The sequence below is a fragment of the Carassius auratus genome, chromosome 6 (genome assembly GCF_003368295.1).
Source record: "Carassius auratus strain Wakin chromosome 6, ASM336829v1, whole genome shotgun sequence".
In the NCBI taxonomy this organism is placed as follows: Eukaryota; Metazoa; Chordata; class Actinopteri; order Cypriniformes; family Cyprinidae; genus Carassius; species Carassius auratus.
This window is the reverse complement of record NC_039248.1, coordinates 21,406,221-21,430,529: the sequence shown is the minus strand read 5'-3', so window position 1 is coordinate 21,430,529 and position 24,309 is coordinate 21,406,221. Positions and strand designations below refer to the sequence as shown.

Here is a 24,309-nt window from a genome sequence, read left to right as displayed (position 1 = left end):
CACTATGAAATTTATATCAGTATTTTCTTGTGTTTGAGACTATAGAGAAATTTTTTGTGATCTATAATTGGCTTTTATGAATGAAAATACTGTCATAAATTGTTTTATTGGGCCGTAGTAGAAATTGATTCATTTTAAGTGTTAACTTCCAGTATGAGCATATTACATAACGTATCTAGAGGCATGTTGATTCAGTGTCCGTTTTCCATGGTTGGTCTGCTAGATTCTAGCTTGTTTTTAGTAACAAAAACTGCAGGTCATAGTTCAGATAAGAATTGTAAAAAATCACAGCACTGCTCTGTTGTGTTCACCCTTTGGCAAGACACTTTGACTTAAGGTGGTTTACAGGATGGTTTGTCCTTTAGCAAGATGCTTAGTTCAAAGTTAATGGATACAGTAAGTCCCTGCAATTTCTGCATCTTAAGTTGCCTCGTGCTGTTCATTTAAACATAAATTATTGATTTACACAGGTGCTTTATCTCTTGGTTTAATTTGGAGCTGGAACTTACATGAGAAAATTGATAGAGCAAGCTTCTGCCTCGGATATATTATCATATATTAAAGCCTGGCTTGTGGTGGACTGAAGTGATCACTTTTATTTCCTGCAGAAAAAAGAATGGACCTGGGATGAAAGCAAGATGATGGTAATGCAAGACCCAATATACAGGTGAGGAGCTTCATAAAACACCTCTTTTATTTTAACTGCATTCAGCACTTGACCAATGTAGCTGTCAGTCCTGAAAGTAAGTGAGTAATGCTCTGAGTCAGCTCTCAATGGGAGGCTTTCAGTGGGAAAGGAGAACAAAATGATCGTGTCATGTTTGCCCCTAAACTGTGTACCTAAATATATCACCTTCACACTCAGCGTTCACAGACAGCGTTTAAGGCTGACAACCATTTTAGTAGCGAATATGTGTCTCAGATTGTCTGTACAACAGCCTGTTATGATCAAATTATGTCTGAATGGATGGGTAACTGAAGTCAATCCCCTCTAACTTGAAAGTAATGACCATAATAATAGTAGGGATGGGTATTTTGATTCTTTTAGTGTTGGTGTTTTTTCCCCTATTTTGAGTTTTTATGTACATACAGATTCATGTCAGACAGAGTTGTTGCACCTAATCTTAGTTTTTTTCCCCCTGCATTTTACACCATAATCACACTGTAAAAATCTGTGAATATTTAAATAGTCATGAGTAATTTCATATTTAGTTTAGATTGCATCTATAAAATATCTGTATCTAAAATATCTATTTGTAAAATTAAGATCTCTTTTCTTGTGTAGCACCCCAAAACAAGGTAGAAACCCCTATTTTCAATTTAAACATGGCCATGTGTAATTCCTTAAACTTAAAATATCTATCATAAATATCTGTATCTAAAATATCTGTAAAATAAAGATCTCAAATTGTGACCTTTACATAACAAAAGTTGTTTTCTCCACCTTTCGTCTTGTTTTTGCTATTTTGCTTGGATTCCCTTCTCAGCCCAAGCAAAATTTTGTCTTGCTCTACAAACCCATAAAAATCCTATTCTCTTTCATCTCATAACATAAGAGAGATGGCTTCCTTAAAAGGATAGATCACCCAGCAGTGAAAATTGTCATAATTGTCAATTTCATCTTCAAAACTGAAATTACGGTATTGTTTATATTGTTTCTGTCCCTCCAGTTTAAATCCAGGTTACCAAAATATTCAAGCTTATAAAGCCACTGTAAAACAAATGTAAATTATTTGAGTGGTTGAGTTCAAGTCTCAGGAAGAGATATTATTATTTTTTTAATGGTGCACTTTATAAGATGAACAAATTGAATGATTTTATTTACATCTCAATAATGATGAAAATAAATGACATCTTTAACTCTGAACATAGACCACAAGAAAACAACCCACAAAGCAAACAAAACTCTCTCACGAAATTTGATTGTGACCGCTGAGTCATTTGAGTTACAAAAAATGTGGTTTCATAACTGAGCTCTATATGAACATAATTAGTTTAGCGCTCCAAACGGTACAGAAAAAACATATTTTGCTGCTGTGTGAATGTGGCCAATGTGATTTTGTGGTTACTAATGTTTTGTTTTCAGGCTATAATTCTCCATTGAACTCAGACTAGTTTGCAGCAACCTATGTCACCCCGCACAGCTGAGTCCTTCTTGAAGTCTGTGATTATCTTCGGTATTTCTCTACAATATGAGACATGCAATGACTGGCTCTCAAATGCCACACATGCCTAACCACTGTCCATGTGCAACATTTCATATAATAATACGAGAAGTCAAACAAACACCCAAACGACATGCAAAGTCAGATCAACATACAGTATGTGACTTCAAATTGTAAAAAGGCTTCAGTTGCTGACCAGAACAATTTAATAAATGAGACCGAGAGATTTAATTGCACTCTATTTCATTTAACTAATTACACAGTGGGAGGCTCAATTAACACTGGGATTAGTCTTGTCATTATGCAAATTAGGACATGCAGTGTTTTGCAGTTTGGAAAAAATCTATGAACATTGCACAAACTACTCATTGTAATGCAGCGCATTGAATGCAATCTTATAGTAATGCATTCAGGAGTCTCTCAAGGAGAATCTAAGTGATTTTTGCAGCGCAGATCAGTGTGCGTGCTGTTTGCCAACTATGACTGTCAAAGCCTGGATCATGAGATGTTGTGGTTAGAGTTCAAATCTTTGGATTAGTCAAAAGAAAGCAATGGTCTGAGACTGCAGACAAGGTCACTGTTACCTTACAGCCATTTCATAAATATCCATTGACTCTGTTCCTCTAAGTCTAGATGAGGAGGATACGGGACCCAATTTACCAGTCGCTGACAGACTTAATGAAAAATGTCATCAGTATTAATCTTCGCTTGCACTTACGCCCCGGTACTAAGCATCCGGCTGATTCAAAGCTGGTGGGAACAACTGCATTGTCACAAAAACTACACCCAATGCTAACCACAGGACCTTAGATTTGAAGTGAAAAGATGATGCGGAGCATGTTATATATCTCTAAACTGCTTTGAACATGACTGGTCCACAACCCATGACCTGATGGCTGAGATACAATCTTTTTTTTTTTTGTATCCACAATACTGCAGCCACCTGCCCTACAAGTATTTTATCTAGGATTTTTACTTTTGACTTTTTTGGTAATTACTTTTCTGCATTTGGCAGATGAGCAACTTTATAATGCTTATTCATTCCCTGGGAATCAAGCCCATGTCTTTAGTGTTGCTATCACAAGTCTCTACTTCTTGAGCTACAAGAATGCCTGTTGGTTTTGCATCACAAAGTCTGCTTAATGAGCAGATGTAAAAAATCAGTCTGGAATATTAAGACATGCAATATTTTTGTTCATCAACGCTTCATCTTTCCTGGATCACAGTGTTGGGTTTGGTCCAGTACAATAGCCAACATCTACATCAGCACTGCTGCAAAAGCCCCAGAATGCTTCATCTCCCAGGCAACATGGGAGCACATCGTCTCCATTAGAATATGAAAAGCTTTCTCCATCGTCCTTGCTCAAGGGTAAGCGTGTGAGCACATGTGCAATGTGTTTGTGTTTGTTTGTGTGTTGAGGGCACACAAACCATTAGTGGTGTTTTATGAATACACTCCCATTAGTGCCAGAGTATCCACACAAGCAGCCGGTAATACATGATGCCGTGATTAAAACTAACTCGATCATGATGGATACCTCACATACTGGCATCTTCAAGGTTTCCAGAATTGGCAGGCATGCATTACTCCCAAGTGCATCTCTCTTACTGCTGATTGCTTTCAGGCTCTCTTATTGTGTAGAAATATGGTTTTAGGAGATGTTTGGCAAGATAGATATGATTGTTCGTCCAGATCCTCACATTCTCTTTACAAATATCATTGGTGGAATACTTTGCACAGAGTCCCCATAAGATGCGAAATACATTACTGAATGTACTAGACTGAAAGCACATAATCTCAAGATAATAAATAATGAGTGGCTGCTTTTTGTACCTACAGGCTCTGATCAATGTGTTTATGAGTCTACCGCTTTGAAATATTCACCTAATCCATATAGTGTGTGTGTGTGTGTGTGTTGCTAATTGCTGGCTGAAAGAATAGACCAGCATATGAATCAGGTCACCCATCTTAATCATACATAAGAATCTGGCTGATCAGAACAAAAAGGACTACATTCACTGTTTTTATAGCAAACACTGAGGACTGAATGGAGAGTGCAGCAGGATTTTATGTGATGTCAAGGTTTTTGTCAAGTTTGCATTCCTTTGGAGTTGCAGATGGAAATTTCATATCTTGCTCCATGTACAATTTAACCAACCCTCAATATAATTCAGGTCTCAACATAGCAAAAATGTTAAACCATTGTTTGCCTTTATACTATACTATATACTATTCTATACACAGCTATCACTCTCATTTACTTATTAAATAGTACAATAAACCATGATTTTGTTTTTATAACTATTCAAAGAAGTTGAATTGTTAATTTATTACTTGACTGTCACTCAAGATCAATTTAATATATACTTGCTGAATAAAAGTATTAATCACATCTCATTTATATAAATTGTTATTATTAGTAATATTTTGAAAATATTATGCCATGGTAAGGGAAAATAGTCTTAACAATAAGTATGTTTTTTTGAATAGCCTTACCACCAAAGTAGTGATCAGTAAAAAAAAGAAAATCTGATTTATGCTGTAGAATTTGGGAATAATCCAGTTTTCTTAGCACACACTTTGACAAACAGCCCTGTGGAACAACCTTTGTGGTCCTAAAACACACACTTGGCCACATAACCTGTCTGTATATTCACCCTTTGAGGCCTGAATTGGCCTAGCAGTTTCAGAATGTACAGTAGACCACCAAAGTAGCTGATTCCTCAGATCCTCCCACTGTAGCATCAGCTAAAATAGCCTATGAAAATACAAAAGAACTAATTCTAAATGCCATCTCATGCCTTCTTCATAATACCTTTTTTATTAGCTTCTCATTCTCATGCTGTAGCCATGGACCATAATTGGGTGGGTGTTGGAGAAAATCTTATCATGTAAGCCATACCTCTACTTCTTGACTTCCTTTGTTACAAAGCAGAGACTATTAATTGCATTCCTTTAATGAGTGTTGCTGTGGAGATGCAGTTTCACTTTATTATTTGTTTAATTTAATGTCCCTCACACATTAACCTGATTAAGCAGTGTTTTAGTGTTTATGCTCTGTTCCAAGTTCGCGTGTGTTAATAACATCCGTTATAGATCATCTGATGACGGTTGTTTACACCTGGTACTGACATGCATCTCAAAAGTGGTTGCTTGTGATTGGGTTTTAATGCAAGGGCCCATGGACAAAATGCATACCAGGTGTAAACCGTGATATCTGACAGTATCCGACCATTTTGTGTTTAGTTTGAGTCACTGGGGAAAGGATGTGAAGAACAGGTTATGGGTGGTGGCAGTTTTATGTTAGTGAAAATGCAGTTAGGCAGTCACACTCTTCTGTGTGTACTAGTGCATTTCATGTTATTTCTTTTTGAGCGCCCATGGGATTGCTGTCAAATGTTGTTCTTAGCACACCCTGATAACTGTTATGTTATCCAAATTGTTTCCTATGCTGTACAACCAGTGAAAGCTTTGATCACTATTAGTCGATGCTACTGCAACTTCAGTTCAAAGAGAGAAAATTTCCTTTGTTTTCCCCTTTATTTGCATTTTTCGACTGCTGAAATGGGAGCTTGTGAATTTTTTGTTTAATGTTATTTAATGTGTTTTCCACTTTTTAGTAAGTAACTACCGTTCAAAAGCTTGGGGTCATTTATTTACTAAGGAAGCACATTTCTTCCACTGAATAAAATGTAAAAAAAAAAAAAAAAAAAAAAAGGAAGCTAGTTGTGACTTTTTATCTTGCAATTCTGACTTTTCTTCTTGCAATTGCAAGTTATAAAGTCAGATTTGTGAAAAACTCGTAATTCAGAATTTTCTCTGAATGCATGATATTAGCTCGCATTTCAAACTTTATTTTCTCAGAATTAAAAGATATAAAATCGCCATTGTGACTTTTTTTTTCTCACAATTGCTGGATATAAATGCAATATAGTGTTGGTAAAGACATGTATACAAAATTTAGATATTATTATACAATATTTCTATAAAAAAAAAGTTTATATTTATTTAAAGAATACATTTGTAAAAATTCTTGAGCACTAAATCAGTTTCTGAAGGATTGTTACGTTATTTTATTGTTAGAATTAGCGATTATTTACTTTTTATGTAGTTGATAAAAAAAAATCGTATATAATTATTTTATGAAGCACATGGTTACAAGTCTGATTGGATGAGCCATGTCTGAATTTGTTGTACAAAAAGTGATGTTTGCATACCGATGAATGTACATCTTAAATTGAATTCTGTAGTAGTGTGCCAAGTTGCTATATTGCTTGGCAACAATACAAAGCTAATGAACTGAATTACTTTGCAGAGGAATTGTTTTTAAGAATAATTATTTTTTATTAATTTACATATTAACTTTATATTGGTTAATTATTTGAAATATAAGCCAGTCAAGGCTGTGCATTACAGTGCTTCTTCCATGTTGTGCTACCTTAACCATGGTAAAATGTACTGCACAGTCTCAAGTGGGTGAGGTTGTTTTTTCTTTTTTCCTCTGTTGATGAACATCTCTGTCTAGACTGACATCCAGTTTCCCGTTTTGATAGTAAGATGTACCGATGTGAATGTGTACTCACAGTAAGTGTACACATTTGCAAAGAACAAAGCGTCTGCATACTGTCAGGAACGGTGGGAAGCATTGTGTTTGTATTCTGTACAGTGATGCATAACCCAGCATGAGCTGTTGAAGAGTCAGCAGTGTAGCATTTCCCAAAAGCTTCCTTTTATTTAGTTTAGTTTCCCCATTTTTCCCCCTGCTATACTGCTACCCTTTATCAGTTAAGTGTGCAGGAAAGATTGAGAGGCCTTCTGGGAAATCTTTTCCATACTGACACAAGTGTCTAGTTGTCTGTGTCTTATTAAAGTTCTGACTTGTTTCCATCTAGAAGTTGATCATTTAATCATTTCCTTCGGTGATTTCTGCCTCTTCTCAAACTTTCGCTAACTAGAAAAGTGTAGACCCCCCTCCCTTCCCCACCCCAAAGTAACTTTCTGTAGCTAGGTCTTTCCTATACTTTTAATTATTTTTTAATTACATATTTCACATGTACGAATAAATATTTGATTGCTGCAATGATGTGCATTCAGGTTTATCAAAGCGTTCATTGGATTGCAGTTTTAGTAGTTTAGTACATGAATGTCAGATGAGTTCAGTTATCTTCCTGCGTGTTTTCACAAAGTCGAAGACCGCATTGCAAAGCTTTTATTTGATGGTTTGCAAATGTATTTGATTAATTTATGATAAAAATAATTAGGGGTGTAACGATACGCGTATTCGTATTGAACCGTTCGGTACGACGCTTTCGGTTCGGTACGCGGTACGCATTATGTATACCGAACGGTTCGTTGGACTAATTCATTATATAAAAAAAAAAAAAAAAAAGAGAAATATAATGATATGCGTTCAACAAGGTAGCCCAATAACCCAAAACAACGTAACAGGCAACGCCCCTGACACTCCCGAAGAAGAAAAAAACACCATCTTATATGTTTATGTTAGGCTACTCAGCAGGCGCTCGCTCACTCAGTACGCGCTGAAGGCTCGTTGCAAAATGGCCAATGTGTTTAACAGACTAGAAATGAGAAGGTCTGTTAAATGCATTAGACATTTTGCAACGAGCCTTCAGCGCGTACTGAGTGAGCGAGCGCCTTAGGGGCCGTTCACATATCACGCCTAAAAACGCGTGGAAAACGCTAAGCACGTCTTTCGCTCATGAGGCGTCTGTCTTTGCTAAGCAACAATGACGTGCTCTCTCCATGAGACGCGGAAATTTCAGCGAATGATAAATGGATTTGCAAGCTCTAAAAATCGCTTGCAGTAGCTCTGCTACTAAATTTATTTCAAAATTGCAATCCATATACAACTGTGAACAGCTGATCCTTCATCTTGGCTGAGCTCTCAACGTTGTTACGGGAAAGGATGAAGCTGATTGGTTAGTTCTTGTCACATGACCCACGGTGCGCTTGCAGCATTCTGAAAAGTTGAGATGTTTTTACATTTTGCTGTATCTAAAACGTACCGAACCGAACCGAACCGTGACATCAGTGTATCGTATCGAACCGAACCGTGAATTTTGTGAACCGTTACACCCCTAAAAATAATAGTGGTTGTGAATAATACAGAAGTAAATATTTAAATTTCTCCACTATAACTAGTTAAACCAGAAAATATTTTTAATTGACTTACAAATGAGGACAATAGAAGCAATCAAAACCAAAAAAAGAGCAATATGTGAGTGCTGTGACAAGTCTCTGTTAGCTTAACGCAGTATACTTAGCAGGGTTTTTTAATATAATAAAAATAAAACAAGTAGATAAAATAGAAAAAATAGAGTGTTAGAGGGTCATTATTTGTAATAAAAAGAAAATAAGTAGATTGAGTAGACAAATATTGGAGAATCGAAGACATTTTAGCATTAATTATTATTTTTATCTACCAGATGGCAGCATTTATTAGCAAGCCCGTTATATGAACTGATTTAGTGTAAGAGTGTGGATATCTACAAAAATATGACTAATATTAGTTTCTAATTATGAATATAATGAACACAATAATCAAATAATAAACTGCACAGATAATTTTGTATGTTTTCTCTAAAAGACAGAGAATGACTGTAATGAAAGTTACAGTAGATCTGAATTGCAGATTTCTCTTGTGGAATGACCTTGGTGCTCTTTAAAACTCTGAACTTATTCAGCAGACATTTTCATCAGCAGAGTAGACAAGGGAAGGCCAGCAGGAAAACTGCTGACACATTGGCTGATTGGAATTGATACTGGATGGCATACTTTTTGCCATGCGGCCTTTCTTATACCACTGATGAAAATAATATGGCTTTAAGAATGCAACATATTTAGGACTGTTATTGTTATTAAGCTTTCAGGTTTATTCGTAGAGTAGACTATGCTATCCTTTCCATAATGATTATTTTGGGTTTACCTATTCCTTTCTAAAAAAAACTTGCTTTTTGGAAATCGTGCGTGAGATTAGTCCTGAACGGCTCTTGTTATTGCATGTGTTCCTTGAAGAAAGTCACAGATGAATGCCATCAATTTATGTGCCAGACGGATACGTAATTTCCCTAGCTCTGCACCCGAACTTCCATTTGCGTAAAGCTCATCGCACAGCACATTTAGCTTGTAGCGCTGCATCCGGTATTCCATGAATACATAAAAGGTCCAGCACATTGGTCTTCTAAATGAGCCTCCGGAGGCCATGCGAGGTGTGAGGTGTGTGGCTAATGAAATGTGCCGAGCACGTCTTCTGTTTGTGTGTGATTACTGTCAGAATGCTCTGAATGGCTGTTGATAAAGCAGAAGCGGAGGCAGATTTGCCCTCGGCAAGGCTTACTGCATAGACAGAGGGTTGTCTATTTTCCTCTGTTTAGTGTTAAACTCAATTACAAGAGACTTGGAAAGTCATAAGCTATAACTTTAGTGGAGATGGTCTGTGAGAACCCAGCATACACCTCCAGAACATCCGTATTTGAGACTTTGCTGGTTTAAGCCTAACCTGGAGGGATGCACATAAAACTTCCACATATCCCACACAGTTTGATCCTTAGCCAACCCTGAAGAAGTTTAACTGAGCAGCTCGTACAGTACATGGCATTGGCTGCATCGTCTTCGCTTCGGGGGAATTTAGTAATGTGAGCAATGAACTTTGGGAAGGCACCTTAAGCACAATGTAGTTAAGTCTTGAGGCTCTCATTTTTATTTGCATAGTTATTTTTTTTTTTCCTGAAGCATGTTTTGATGGACTGAAGTGTTGAACTCTTCTTCTTGCAGCTAAATGTATTTATTTATTTAACCCAAATTGTTCTGGTGATTTAATTTTCTTTCTTTCTATTAGAATTTGAAGCATTCTTAGATTTTTAAACTCCACAGCATTTCTTTATATGATCCAAACTTCAGATTGGCACAGCTGTTGGAGTCCCTTTTTATTGTGCTTTATGCATATCTCTGTTTTTCTTTGTTTTTGCGGTGAGATGTTTGAAGTGGGTGACACCATTTGTCTTTGGAAGGAGACAGTTGTGTGTGCTTGCAGATTTCCAAGAGTAGAGAGAGGTCTCATTAGATGTGTCAGTGGGAGCTCAGAGGAATGGACGGATGGCTCTTAATTATTGACCCGCTTGGCAGCTTACGACGCTGAGATTGAGATTCCTCTCGCCTTCCTCTCTCTTTACTGCCCTGTCACTGCGTACCAGACACATCCATTCAGAGTCCGTCAAAGCTGCTGAAGGAAATACAAAATTGATTACTGTACAAACTCATCTATTCCTCTTAAAGAATGGACATTTAAAGGTGATCTGTTTATACAGTGAAAAGATATCCTGATAAAATCGGGTTCCATTTTTTTTGTTTGTTTGTTTTAAAGACCATATCCCATGCCCAACAGGGTTTCAGCTTCATTTCCATTAGTTATTTGTCTTAGTTTGATTGATTAGTGTAGTTGTGTTATTTTCATCAATGAAGTTAAATGTCTGTTGTCTTATTATTATTATTATTATTATTATTATTTTATTAATTTTTTTGCACTTTTGCATTTTTGGTAATCAAAGGAATTCCATTTTCTTATTTAAAATTAAAATATTATTATTTTTATTTTTTTTATTGATACATTTTTTTGTGTGTATACAGGTATATAGTACATGTATAGATTCAATAAATTCACCCAGTTTTTTCACCAATAACAGATGCTATACAAGATGAAAATAAAGTATTATAATTCAAAATTTGTGATGAAAATATGATTGTTGTTAACTGTTGTACAGTTTACATGCACTTATTAAATGGTGACTAAACTTGATGCAATTTTGTTGAATTATGAGCTTAAGAATTTACAATCTTATACTTATTTGGACCATGGAATGGAATTATAATGGAAGTATACTATACTAATGGAAGTATAATGTGTAATGTGTTCTGTTGCTTCGTTAATATTAAGAAGAAAGTTGAAAATATCTACTGTTCATGCCAAGTTACCACTGTTTGTCTAAGAAATACATGCTGATGTTTTAATGCTTATCAAAATAAATGATCTAATATGTTAAAACCTAGACTAACGCATTACATTTTAAATTGACACGTTCAAGATTTCAGTATTAAGTAACAGTTTAGATTTAACTTTAGTTTAGTCTGGTGTGACTGAAGTAAATGTTTTTATTCACAACAGATTCGAACTCATGTCGCCCATCGCGTTGGGGCAAACGCATTTCACGTCTCTGACCTGTCCTTTTGTTATATTGTGGCCATCTGCTCACCCTCTTCTCTCCTGTTTCTTGTGCATGCGTGTGTGTGTGTGTGTGTGCACGCCAGGGACAGCGCAGTTTTATTGGATGCAGGAGGGCTATAAGTGAATGTCAGTCAATAGAATTTTCATTTCTTATCTTTCATTGTACCTGCATTAATGTTTGCAATATTTTGAATATGTAAATCATGCAATAAAAGGCCTTTTCTTTTTTTCATTTTATAGTTCTACTGATGGCAGAGAGAGAATAGGAAATGTTGACAAGAATTGAAGGGAACGGGATCAGGAAATGACGCAAGTCGAATCTGAACTCCCAATGGAACTTGTGCTAACTGCTAAGACCTCCGCAAAATTTAACGAAAACATTTTCTAAGTCAGCTAGAGAGTTTAAAGCAGTGTGCTGGAAAGGCTTGTGATGTTGTTATGCTTTCCTAATGAAAAGTTGAAATGGCTGCGTCAGCGCAAGACCTCTTTTCCTCCTCCACTGTCAGGAACGTCTCTCTCCCTTTCATTGTTTTACTTTCTTCCACATTTCTGTAGAAGAGCCAAGTCAGGAAAGTCAGTCTAAGTTTAAATTCTCTCATCTGTTTAATAGCACTTGTAAAAAGCACAGTTAGAAAATAAAAGAATAAGTGATGGTTTTTGGAAGTAATGAAGTGGTGAGCTACTGTTTTTATGTTAATGAACAATTGTGTATTTAAATACTGCGTTTGTTAGTTCTTCAGTTGATTGAAATTCAGGAGAGAAGGTGTATTCCTCAGCTTTTCAAATGTAACATGTCAGCGGTATGCTGATATTCAACATAAACCCTCCTTTTGCTTTCAGCCTCTTCCATTTCTACATTTCTTGTCATTTTTTTTCCTCCCTGTCACTGCTATTTTATCTCCTCATTCATCTTTTTCATCTACAAATGTATAACAGAGGTCTGCTATGTGATCCAAGTCTGAAGGGACCCAACAGTTCAGGATTTTCTTAGATTTGTTTTGAGAATGCTCTTGTTTTTTTTTTATGGAAGTCTCTTATGCTCTATGAGCAACAAATCAGCATATTAGAATATTTTCTGAAGGATTATGTGACACTGGCTGAAAGTTCAGCTGTAATCACAGCAATCAATTACATTTTAATCCCATAATACTCACTATAGGGCTGAATTTATTTGATAAAAAAAATGCAGTAAAACACTGTTGAAAATATGAATACAATTTAAAACTTTTTTTCTGTTTTATATATTTTAAACAGTAATTTATTCCTGCGATGGTAAAGCTTTAAGAGGTCAATGTGTTGAATTATCAGTCTTTTGTAGCACTATAACTTTATTGTTTGATCAATCTACCCTTGCTGATTAAAAGCTCATTTATTAATAAAAATTACTACATCAGTTTTAGTCTTAAAATTGCCAGTGCCTAACATTTTGCATTTCAGGATCTTACATGTTTGAGCTTTTTTTGAACTTTTAATGTGTGTGTAGACCTTTGTCTCAAAACACTCCTGTGGTAAGCTTTTGTGGTGAAGATTGGATTTTTAAACTTTTTTTTAAAATGATGGAATGTCTCAAGTAGACACAAAATACATTTAGACTAATTCATTTCAGAAGTACTTAAGACCAATAATCATATATTCTTACCACATAGTAGAGAAATGACTCATTCAAGAAGCTGTTATGTGCTGCTCGATAAACCATAACTTCTAATCAACTACAATCATGCCAATGTGTGCAATTTTATATTCATGAGCTCATTTTGTGCAATCATAGGAATTAGGCAGTAGACCCAACATTCACTTTGTATTTGCAAGAACATGGTGACATTTCATGTAGAGATACTCTAATAGCAATTGTGTGCCTTCACCTATTAACTAGAGAAAATTAATCAGCTTGGATGCCGTGTAATTTAGGCTTTTTTAAAGTCACAGTGCAAAATGAGTTCAGTCAGCATGTGGCCAAGGGACACGATGCTTGTTGTTGTGAAAATGAAAAGAAGCGCCTAACACGTTCTTCTGTGCTTTTCATTTCTGTAGCTCTGCAGAAAATGCAAATATTGTATGATAATCAGAGTGGCAGCAAATAAGCTAGAGGAGAAAGTGCTTCGAAGTGTTTGTTCTTTACAAAGCCTTTTAGCAACGCAGTTGTCCCTTATGTAACCACTGCTGATGGTAACAGTATAAATGTGCAGTTTAAAATCCTGTTTGGCTGTGTGTCCGCTGCAAATGCAGAATCGCATTAAAGCCTAATCAAAACACATAAATCATCTTCAGCAAAATTTGCTGCTTGAACTTGACAACATGCCCATGCAATCCCCTGACTCACTGGATGAGGCAGCTGACATGTCACAACAATATTTATTCTTTTTATCTGGCAGACCTGAAACCAGTAAGAGACTGGGGTCTGTTGGCCCTCTTGAATGGAGGCATTTAGTTTTAAAACATTTTGAGTTGTTTTAAGCACAATGAATGAATAAACGGTCACATCCTAAATCATTTCCATGAAAATAACACTTGAGTTTGAGTTTAATTTGTGCCTAGTTAAGTGATTACAATGATTTTTGCTATCAAACAGCTTGATAAATCAGGAGCAGCAACCCCAGGAGGCATTTGAGAGTCTGTTTGATTGCAGGCTGAAGAGACTGAATCGTGTGTATTGGGACTCTCTTCGGATGATGGGATTGGGGCCATGTCAGCTCTGAAGGTGTGAGAATGCCTGCTGTTGCCCCCCTTCTGAAGAGCAATGGTGGCATTTGTGCGTCTTTATTGTCACCCAGAGCATAAACTTCGCACCAGGAACAGGGAGAACTGGCCTTCTGTTATTAACAGAGATATAATACGAGGCATCAATAATTCAGATCTCTCATTTGCAGTAAAGTGCAGAGAAATCATGGCTCTGTCTATACAGTCCTCATGACTGCAGTTGCCCGTGTAGAAAAATATATTGAAAAGTTCTTAATGGGGAAGTTTGGAAGTGATGTAGGTATAGGGCAGATTTGTTACTTCAAAACATGCTGAATGGAGTAACATTATGAAGAATTGGTCCAGTTTATTTGTTTTATGACCTTATTTTACATTTCGTTGCAAAACTTGCAAAATTAGAGTGTTGAAGGTGGTTGTTACTTGTTAGGTTATTCTGGGTGGTTTTTAGGTGGTTGCCATGCCACGTTGTGATATTTGGATGTTATTGCTCGCGTCTCATTCAGCACAGATCCAAATGTTTCCTTATTCGCAATGTATTTAAATGTTAAATTATTATTTATAATGTAAACTACTAGGCTTGTACTTTACATGCATTCGCATATATACTGTAGCCTATGGAAAAGATCATCCTCTTCACATGATCAAAAACGTGGATAAAAAAAATAGTGTATCGCTATACTAAGGTCTATCTAAACTGACCAGTGTAACGTTTTATATGTTTGGTGGACTATTTTATTTTGATAGTGAACCGACTGCGATGTATGTTTGAATTGCTAGAATATGAGGGGTGTGCGCGCACAAGGCACCAGCGCAATCGAACATCTTAGACATTAAAAAAAAGATTTAAAAAAATATTTTTTTTTTGGAGTAAGATAGATTTTGCAAAAGTCTTTAATTTTATTTGTGCACACTCAAAATAAAAACAAGATTTTTGCTCTTGTAAAATAAAGCAAACAAACAGAATGAACTTTTTCATCCTTTCCATGAACTTGTTCATGGAGCGCCGTAACACACTTCTGTTTTAAATCCGTTATCTTAAGTGAGATATATTTAACATAAATGTATGTATTTATTTATTTATGAAAACAATTTATTTTTATTTTAGACCTATTACTTTTTCCTTAAAGCATCCCATTTTTTCATGAATTCCTTAAAGCATTTTTTTTTTTTTTTATGAATTAAGAATTATTTCGATGTATCAGTTTGTTCCCTCAATTCAGTTAAATCATGGGTTAAAGAGCAAAACTAATTAAACATGAACAGTTGCCACAAATTAATAAATCATAGGAACGAATTAACAAGGTGTATGAATGAATAGCTGATGTGTCCTGCAGACCTGCAAAGCACACGATATGAAACAATTATCTGGGGAAATGTTTTATAATAAAAATCATTTAGTTCCGTCACTAGAACAGAACAGACACTACAATAAAAACTGAATGTGGCGGCAGATTGAACGTTTTCATTCATTCCAGACAAATTACAAATCATGCAAATCATTTTCTCAAAACAACGTGCAATGGGAATCTGCTTTCCAAGATATCTGCATCGGCTGTCAAAAAAAAACAATATCAGTCGACCACTAGTAAGTATGAGTAATACCTGAAAAAAAATAATAATAATTGTTCAATGTCCTGTAAAGGACTTATTTTAGGGATTTTAGCTAAGCCTGGCATCCCTAAAAGTCATCACTATTGATTTTTCCATTAAATCAGGATGAATGCTTTGAAATCTTAATGCTAATCTATCATCACTTTAGCCTATTCTGTTTGTGTTAAATGGGCATGCTTGCTTAGGATATAGAAATAGCATTATTTAGTCATTGGCATCTTATATATCTCAGAATGAGCAAAGCAACACTTTGCCTTCTAGTAGATATGCTCATTATATTCTTAATCAGACATTTCTCAAGCAGAGCAACCCGTTAAATAAGGCTATGTAATGGTTGTGGAGTAAAATTACTCTTTCTATGATGATGGGCGGAGTGGTGTGCATTACATATACTCAGCAGATATTTCAGCTCCTCATTTTGCTTTCAGACTTGATGAATTAAAGTGACGGGGTGGGGGGGAGCTCTTAAACAGCATGTGTCATCTGTGCAAATCGCTGATGCGGCATGGCTCCCTGAAGTGTCAAAAGCAGCGAAGAAAATTCAATTAATGAGTGGGGTTTCTCTTTACCCGTCTGTCCAGCACTGTGTGTCAGAATGTACCCCTGAGAGGACTGGTGTTTAGGTACGTCTTCCTAACAGGGTGTATTCGATCCCTTTAGCATCACTGCAATCTTGAATCGGCAAGCTCTGACATGTAACATGCTGACATTCTACGTAGTCACAAGTCTGCACTGGTCCAACTGAAGACTGTAGTGATCGTAAATAAATAGTTCCCAGGCTAAAACAACAATAGCTCAGGATGTTTGTGAGCTTTAGATAAAGATTTCCTCACTGTCAGTCCTAATCCCAAAAGGTCAACTTGCTCTTGCTCTTCAGTGGCAAGATTAATATAGTAATTGATTTCTAATGTCTCAGATAATTAGAGGGATGTGTTGTATATCATGACTGATATATTTACAGATAGTTGGGAGAAGTATAATGATATCAATGATGGTGATGAAATTACAACCTATAATTGTTATCAGTAATATAATATACATTGGCCTTACCTTTTCTTCTGTCTGACCCTGCAATATAGTGAAAGTGAAGTGACATTCAGCCAAGTATGGTGAATTCGTGCTCAGTATTTAACCCATCCAAAGTGCACACACACACACACACACACCGTGAAAACACCCGGAGCAGTGGGCAGCCATTTTTGCTGCTGTACCCTGGGAACAGTTGGGGGTTCAGTGCCTTGCTCAAGGGCACCTCAGTCGTGGTATTGTCGCCCAAGACTCGAACCCACAACCCTAGGGTTAGGAGTCAAGCTCTCTAACCACTAGGGCACGACAGAGACGATGTTACCCTTAATTATTACTTTTCTGTACCTAAATACTGCCCTTATTTTATTTGTAACTGTCATATTGTATTTAATCTGTGCTTGTCATTTGTGTATTCATTCTTATTTACTGACTGTTCACTTGCACATGCTTGAACTTTCTTAAGATAGTAGTTTTTGCTGTGGAATTAAAGAAGTTCTTAAATTGTACTTTAAAAAATAAACAGAAAACAACGTTACATTGATATAAAATAAGTGGCATTTTAGGTATCGCATACTGTATTTTTCTTTAATATTGCACATTCCTACCCTGTATTATATTTGGGGTCATTTTAACTTGGATCATCTACTATGAAAACAATGTAATTTTCAAGTTACCAGTAAAAAAGCTAGATGGAAAAAAAAACTTGGGGACCATTTTCCACTTTGTTGATCTATCTGCAGAACTGTGTACACACACGCACAAGCTTCTGGTGAGTGTTTTTGGACACTGTCACACATCTGTGATTTTTATTGTTTCAATGAGAATTATTTTTTTAAGATGCAGCGTCAAGTTTTAGAAACACATCTATTGAGCTGTTGGTTATGTGATGGCTATGTAAATTTCAGCCTGATGATCAGTTTTTGTATGATTTTTGTTGTGTGTAAGTTTCAAATTACCACACGTCCATTTAAGAAGTGTATTATATATACACAGAAGGATGCACTCTGTTTTCATATGCAACATCATTTTATGATACACGTCACATGATCTTCCAATCTGTTAGATGACTTTGTCACGTTCTCCGCTCTTAATTGTTCGAGTGCACAAATGAATCTTTGTAATTAGAGCAAATAAAGAGTCTCTGGGTACTATTATGTTTTTCATATCCGTAGTGTGGTGATTTGAATATCTCTGCTTCCTGCTGCCAGTTATTCACTCTCTGACAAACCCACTGAAACTGATTTTTCTTTCCTTTTTTTCTGTCTATCAAGGTTTAGTGAATAGCAAAAATACAAAGTACCCCCGCCGAGCTAGCAGGCACCAAACCAGCTTGATTTTTCTAAGTGAATGTGTCATGTTGTCTAGCAATCTAGCTATTTGTCTATCATTTCTTTGGCAGTTTAAGGTTATCTGTGAGGTCTGATGAAAGTTGTTGCAATTGACAAAGATGCATTTTATTCATCTTATTCAACAAGGTTTCTGCTCAGGATTTTCCTCAGTGCCTTGCGATTTTATTAAGCTCAGAAGAATTTCCACTACTCTGTTTTGGAGGAAATTTATTTGGATTTGCATGGTGTCAGTTATATATCTTTTGGTTTATGTAGTGTTTTACACTTTTATCTGCATTGCTACTTGTTCCTTGCTACAAGTGTTCTCTGCTGTGGGTTAAATGCGCTCACACAGTGTCACAATAGAGCTGAATGTGCTTCATTGACTCATGTTGCTTTGTTTGCTACACTTCAAGCACAGTTTTTGTTCAGATGCCCAACAAAACAACTCAACCAATGGTCATTTCTAAACACAACATTAATAAATTCCTGAAAAAAGGGTGCACTGTGGTGGTTTGGACCAAAATATATCAAGAAAAATAGCACAAATGCAGGAATAAAAGCTTTCACCAGTAACCAGAAATGTTCTTGTAAATACTTTTCTCCTTTTTACTCCAACTCAATCTACTGTCCATGACAGTACTGCACGTTAGATTACATTGAATTTTTTTTTTTTTTTTTACAGGATATTCTACGTATCACACGACTCTCAAGATCTGAAGATCTTCAGTTACATAGCAAGAGATGGACAGAGCAACGTGTTTCGATGTAACGTCTTCAAATCAAAGAAAAAGGTAGGCATCCCTTGAGCGTGTCTTCTAGTCAGGACATTGAGTGCTGATGGTTTCCTTGGACAATAGAATCGTTTCATCGACGCGCCAAGAGAATGAAGGCTACTGACAGTTCTTTCCCTCTTCAGTACACTTGTTTCATTTTACTTCAGGGCATATTTAAAAAAACGCCATCAAAAAAAAAAAAAGGGAACAGCAGCCGTTGGGCATGAAGCTCAAGTGCACTTTTCAGAATGGCTATATTTTTCTTCTCTGTCGGTCTAGCATGCAGAGCAGTACAGTGATCCAGCAGTGGTGCATGTAGATGATATACTGACAGGGCATGCTTTTAGTTCTTAAAGCTGTCGAATTCTGATCCCTTTCATGCTTTTGCAGTGGATTTGAATCAGAGGCAAATATGAAAGCTAAATAGCTGTTTAAAGACGCCCACCACCTCTAGAAAAGAAAGATTTGACATCTGAATGGGTTTTTCTCTGCTTGACTGGTTTAAATATTTATTTTTAATATTGCCAATTAATCTACAATGACACAAGAATAAAAATAAGATTTTTCAGAGGGAAAATAATTATTTTTTTCTCTCCAGAGCTGGTGCCACTGCCTACACAGTCTATAAATATATAGAGGAATTCATGCTAGGCAATAGTTGTCACTATGACACATCACATCGCATTATCACAGAAGTTTGAATACATACACAAGGATCTCAGAGTGCTAAGAACTTGAGAACAGACTGTACAAGAAGTCTATTTGAAAATACAAGATGTCAAATATAATAGGCGTAGGCTATTGGACAAATACAGTATGACTGCAGCCCAGTTTGTGCTGATTACAGTGTTATTAGAATTTAGCCATTAATATGTTTATAAGCAACTGAAAAAAAGCCCAAATGTTGGGGCATGTTAAGTCACCACATCATTTCTGTCAATGTAAAAAAAAAAAAAAAAATTCATGTAAAACTTACATTAAAGGAAAAAACGGCAGCTCCTCGAGAAATTCATTGTAAAGTAGTGACAATGTTTCAAGTATTACAGGTGATGGCAGAAATGTTGTTTTACTTGAAAATGTACTGATAATCACCCTAATAATACAAGTGGATGCATATGGGAAATCCTACCAAAACAAAATATCATCAGGGTAATGTGCAATATACTAAACAGTTTTGTTTATTCTTATTTTTTATTTTTGTGATGTATTACACTTTTTTGTTAACGCTTTAAAGTGGTCATATAATGTGATTTGTTTCAAGCTCTTGGTGAATAAAGAAGATGTGTAAAGCTGCAAAGACTAAAGTTTCAAGAGATTCTTTTTAAAAGTTAAGACTCAACCACGCCTACCTACAACGGCTCAATCTGACATGCCCCCACATGTTGTGGAGACACTGTTTGTTTCCTTGTGAAAGCAAAACTTCTTTGTTTGGCCTTCCAAAAGAGGACCCAACTAGAACTCAAATATTCAGATGTGTGCAAGTGCATTTTATAGAGGACTGTTTCCTGATCCTGGGAGAGTAGACTACAATTCTGGCTGTTCTGACCCACAGTCTGTAAGTACGTTTAAATATTTAAAGGATTTGCCACTGATGATTCAAACTTGAGTTTTCCGCAGTGTAGAGTAGCGCTTGTTTGAATTATGTGCCCACTGGATGCATCAAATGCATCGGTTATAATGAGTTTTAATATATTTGGCCAATCACAATGCACTGGATAGCTGGCCAATCAGAGTACACCTCACTTTTCAAACTGATGAGATTTGTAAAAATCGATGCGTTTCAGAAAGGCAGGGCATAGAGGAGAAACAACAATGTACAGTTTGTGGAAAATTATTTTTATTTTTTTTATTAAACCACCTAAACACATTTTATTATACCAAATACACAAAATAATGTTCTTTGTAGCATAATCATATGACCCCTTTAAAATAATGTGCCCTTAATTAACTGTATTTAATGCATTGACTAACATTAACTAACAATGAGCAATACATTGTTACAGTATTAATTTTGCTTTGTTAACATTAGTTAATATCAGTCAGTTCATGTTAGCTCTGATGCTATGAATAACATTAATAGATACAACTTTTTCTAATATTAGTAAATGTTGGATTCAATTTTGGTTAATAAATTCTTTAGAAGTATTTTGGTATATGTTAACTTATTTAGTTAACAAATGAAACCTTATTATTACAGTTATTAAATGCAGCTTGAATTTTATTTTAACACTTAATGGATTGTCACAACTAACAATTACATAATACATAATACACTCAATGCTTTAGAGCATTATTAAGTTTGAATATAAGATTTAAACTTTGAAGTTCCTAGAGTCTTTTGATTTCTTACATGGTTGGCTGCATTCCTGTTTTCCACATTTGCTGGCTAACAGCATACCATCTGAAATTAAAAGTGTGGGAAGGAACTCAAAAGCTGACATGATTAATCAAATTAACAGGTATGAGTCATATCAAAGAATTTCTCTTTTGTTTGAGTCGCTTTTGTTTTTGTTCCCTGGCTGAACTGAGACTTCAGAGCCCTGTTAATGACCTCCGTTATTGTCAGATTTTGACTTTAACTTTAACTTTCAGTTGCTAAAAAGATCAACACACCGCTGAGAAGCAGTGCTTTGCTCTTGAAACCTATTGAATATTTACCATTTCAGCAACATGTTTTTTTATTTACTTGATGAATGTCTGTCTATCTATCTGTATATACACTTTGTATCCTATATATACACAATCTGTCCGCCTGTCTTTCATTCATTAATTTGCTTAGTTATTTGTTTATTCATTATTTGCTTATACACTGTCTTTCTGTCTGTAGCATATACACTATATATTATATACACAAACTGTCCATATATCCAACTATAACATATATATGCAATATATGAAGAGTTCATTTGCAAAAACATAATTTTTTTCATTGTGCATTCCAATTAATCTACATCAAACTGCAGTCAGGTTATTTTGACTAGATTATAAGGTGCTTTGATTTCAGTGCATTAATAATACTAAGCTCTCTTTCATTTCTCTGTAGAGCCAAGCCATGCGGATAGTGCGGACGGTGGGCCAGGCATTTGAGGTCTGTCATAAACTTAGCCTGCAACACACCCAGCAAAACGCAGATGGCCAGGAAGATGGTGACGCTGACAAGACATGCACAGATTCTGGACTAGCAGGTACTTTAATGAACTGTATCCTCTTTTCTTTCCACTTCTTTGTCATACTTGAAGTCAGTGTAGTCATCTTTCAGAACAAGACTCCCTTTAATTGATTGTCTCTTTTTGCCCCTTGAACTTGGTGTGATGGGATTACAGATGAGTGATGTTCTTGCTGATTCCTGACACACTTTGAGTTAGCAAAGGGAAAATCCATGCGGTTGTTTGAGGTATTTTAGTGCGATCCAGCGCAGTGCGTTAGAGTAATTCTTTGTGAGCTGGGAGCTTTGATAGGCAGCATGGAACAGCACCTATGATTGCTTGTGTCTGAGGGGCAGATCTTATTGTGCATGGGCCAGGGGTTCAGGCTGATCATCCTCCCACAGCTCCCTCTGGACAGGTTTTCTTTTCAAATGCAAATGAGCTCTCATTCACCCACGCGCTGCATCTAATCCGCACAGGATTCCCCAGCACCAACACGCTGCAGTGTCACATGGATGGGGCTCACTGTGTTTAACAGCTCCACTGCTGTCCCACTGATAGGACCGGGAGACCTTAATAACCCCTTTCCATAGGGAAACCGCAAACCGGTCTGAGAGCTGACACTTCAGAGCCAAACAACTGCGTAACTGCTTAAATTACTGCAAAAGCTGCCAACAAATAAGTATAGTGCTTTATAGCCTTTATGAAGTAAAAAAAAATGTCATTCCCACTTTATATAAGGTAGTTTTGAATACTGTGTACTTGCATAAAAAAAATAAGTGCAATGCACCTATTGTTTTCTTTTTGTATTGCAAAGCACTTTTCCTGCTGTTGAGTGGGATACAGGTAAGGTTAGGGACCGGTTTGGTGGTACAGTATGTGTAGGTTTAAGGCTGGGTTAAATTGTAAGGGATGGGTCAACATTGTAATTATAAATGTAGTTACAGAAACTAATTACAGATGTAGATACATGCCGTAATGTACAATGTAAAAACAAGTACAGTATATACTCAATAAGCACTAACAAACTATTAATTTGAATGTAAGTACATGGTAGTCCACTTAATATAAAGTTGCTTGAGTGTATTTATGCCAGCATGAGATGTTTTTGATGCAGCTAAGATACAAAAAAGAAATTCAAAGTAAACAAGTTTTCTATTGATTTTAACTTTATTGTAGATGTGCAAGAGAAAAATAAAGTGGTTGGAGATTTAAACACATTTTAGCAACTTTTTGCCATGTCAAGTTACCTAATGATCAAGTATATTCTGTAATTGAATATACTATAAACTAACTTAAATATTCACATGACATTGTTAGTTAAAATTTGATATTAGACAAATGGGGAAAAATAAAACGTCTAGGTCAATTTGCAATATACTCTACATAGGAATATGAATTGTTTTTTTTTTTTGTTGTTGTTTTATTTATTTTTTGCATCTTGCCAGATGCGAACAATTCATCGTCCTTTTAGCCAGTAGATCTGTGAAGGTTTGTGTGAACTCTTTACTGTACATGTGTTTTAAGTGTAGAGTAAATTCCTCTGACCTCAGTCTATTTCCTTTTTTAACTCTGTAACACAATACAGAGTTTATGATCTGGATCAAACTGTCAGACTAAAATAAATATAGTTCCTCCAAATTGTATTTGAATTTAATGACAATAAAGTTATTGATTTGATTTTAATTATCTAATTTATATATATATATATATATATATATATATATATATATATATATATATATATATATATATATATATATATATATATATATATATATATATATATATATATATAAAATTTGTTTATCTTTATTTATTTTATATATATTTTTTGCAATTTATTACTGTGAGACATTCATTTTTCTAAATATAAATATTCCATTAAGTCGCTGAATTATTTAATAAATCCGATGCATGATCTCTAATTACAGTACAAGAATGTTGTTCAGAATAGTTTTACATGTAGTATAGCATGTCGCACCACAGGACACGGCTGTCGCTGCTTTCCATGTCATGTCAACTATCCATTTCCAGAAATACAGAACTGCTGTACAGACCAAGTGAAGGTGTGGTCAAAACATACATGGGGCCCCATATCAGTAGCACCACTGTCCCACACGGGATCCACAGTTAACACAGTCAACGTCAGTGTTTGGTCAGAATAAATCCATTTGTGTATATACCTGTGTGTGAATAAAGGCAACACTAACAAAAAGTTAGTCCCTTTACACTCTAGTTTCCATGTTCATGCATGATGGCATAAACCTATAAAAAGGCTCATGCTTAATTTTTTATTTGTATAAATTTTTCCTTTA

The 24,309-nt window shown here is 35.7% G+C and overlaps 1 protein-coding gene across 2 annotated transcripts in view; it reads left to right on the top strand.

The window, feature by feature from the left end:
• Positions 1-24,309, top strand: part of LOC113101079 (carboxyl-terminal PDZ ligand of neuronal nitric oxide synthase protein-like) — a 94,118-nt gene that overhangs the window by 37,003 nt on the left and 32,806 nt on the right. For both annotated transcript variants that reach the window (XM_026265545.1, XM_026265551.1), the window contains exons 4-6: positions 609-667; positions 18,755-18,863; positions 21,889-22,030. In XM_026265545.1, the coding sequence (XP_026121330.1) occupies positions 609-667; positions 18,755-18,863; positions 21,889-22,030 (310 nt within the window). The remainder of the gene's footprint in view (positions 1-608; positions 668-18,754; positions 18,864-21,888; positions 22,031-24,309) is intronic.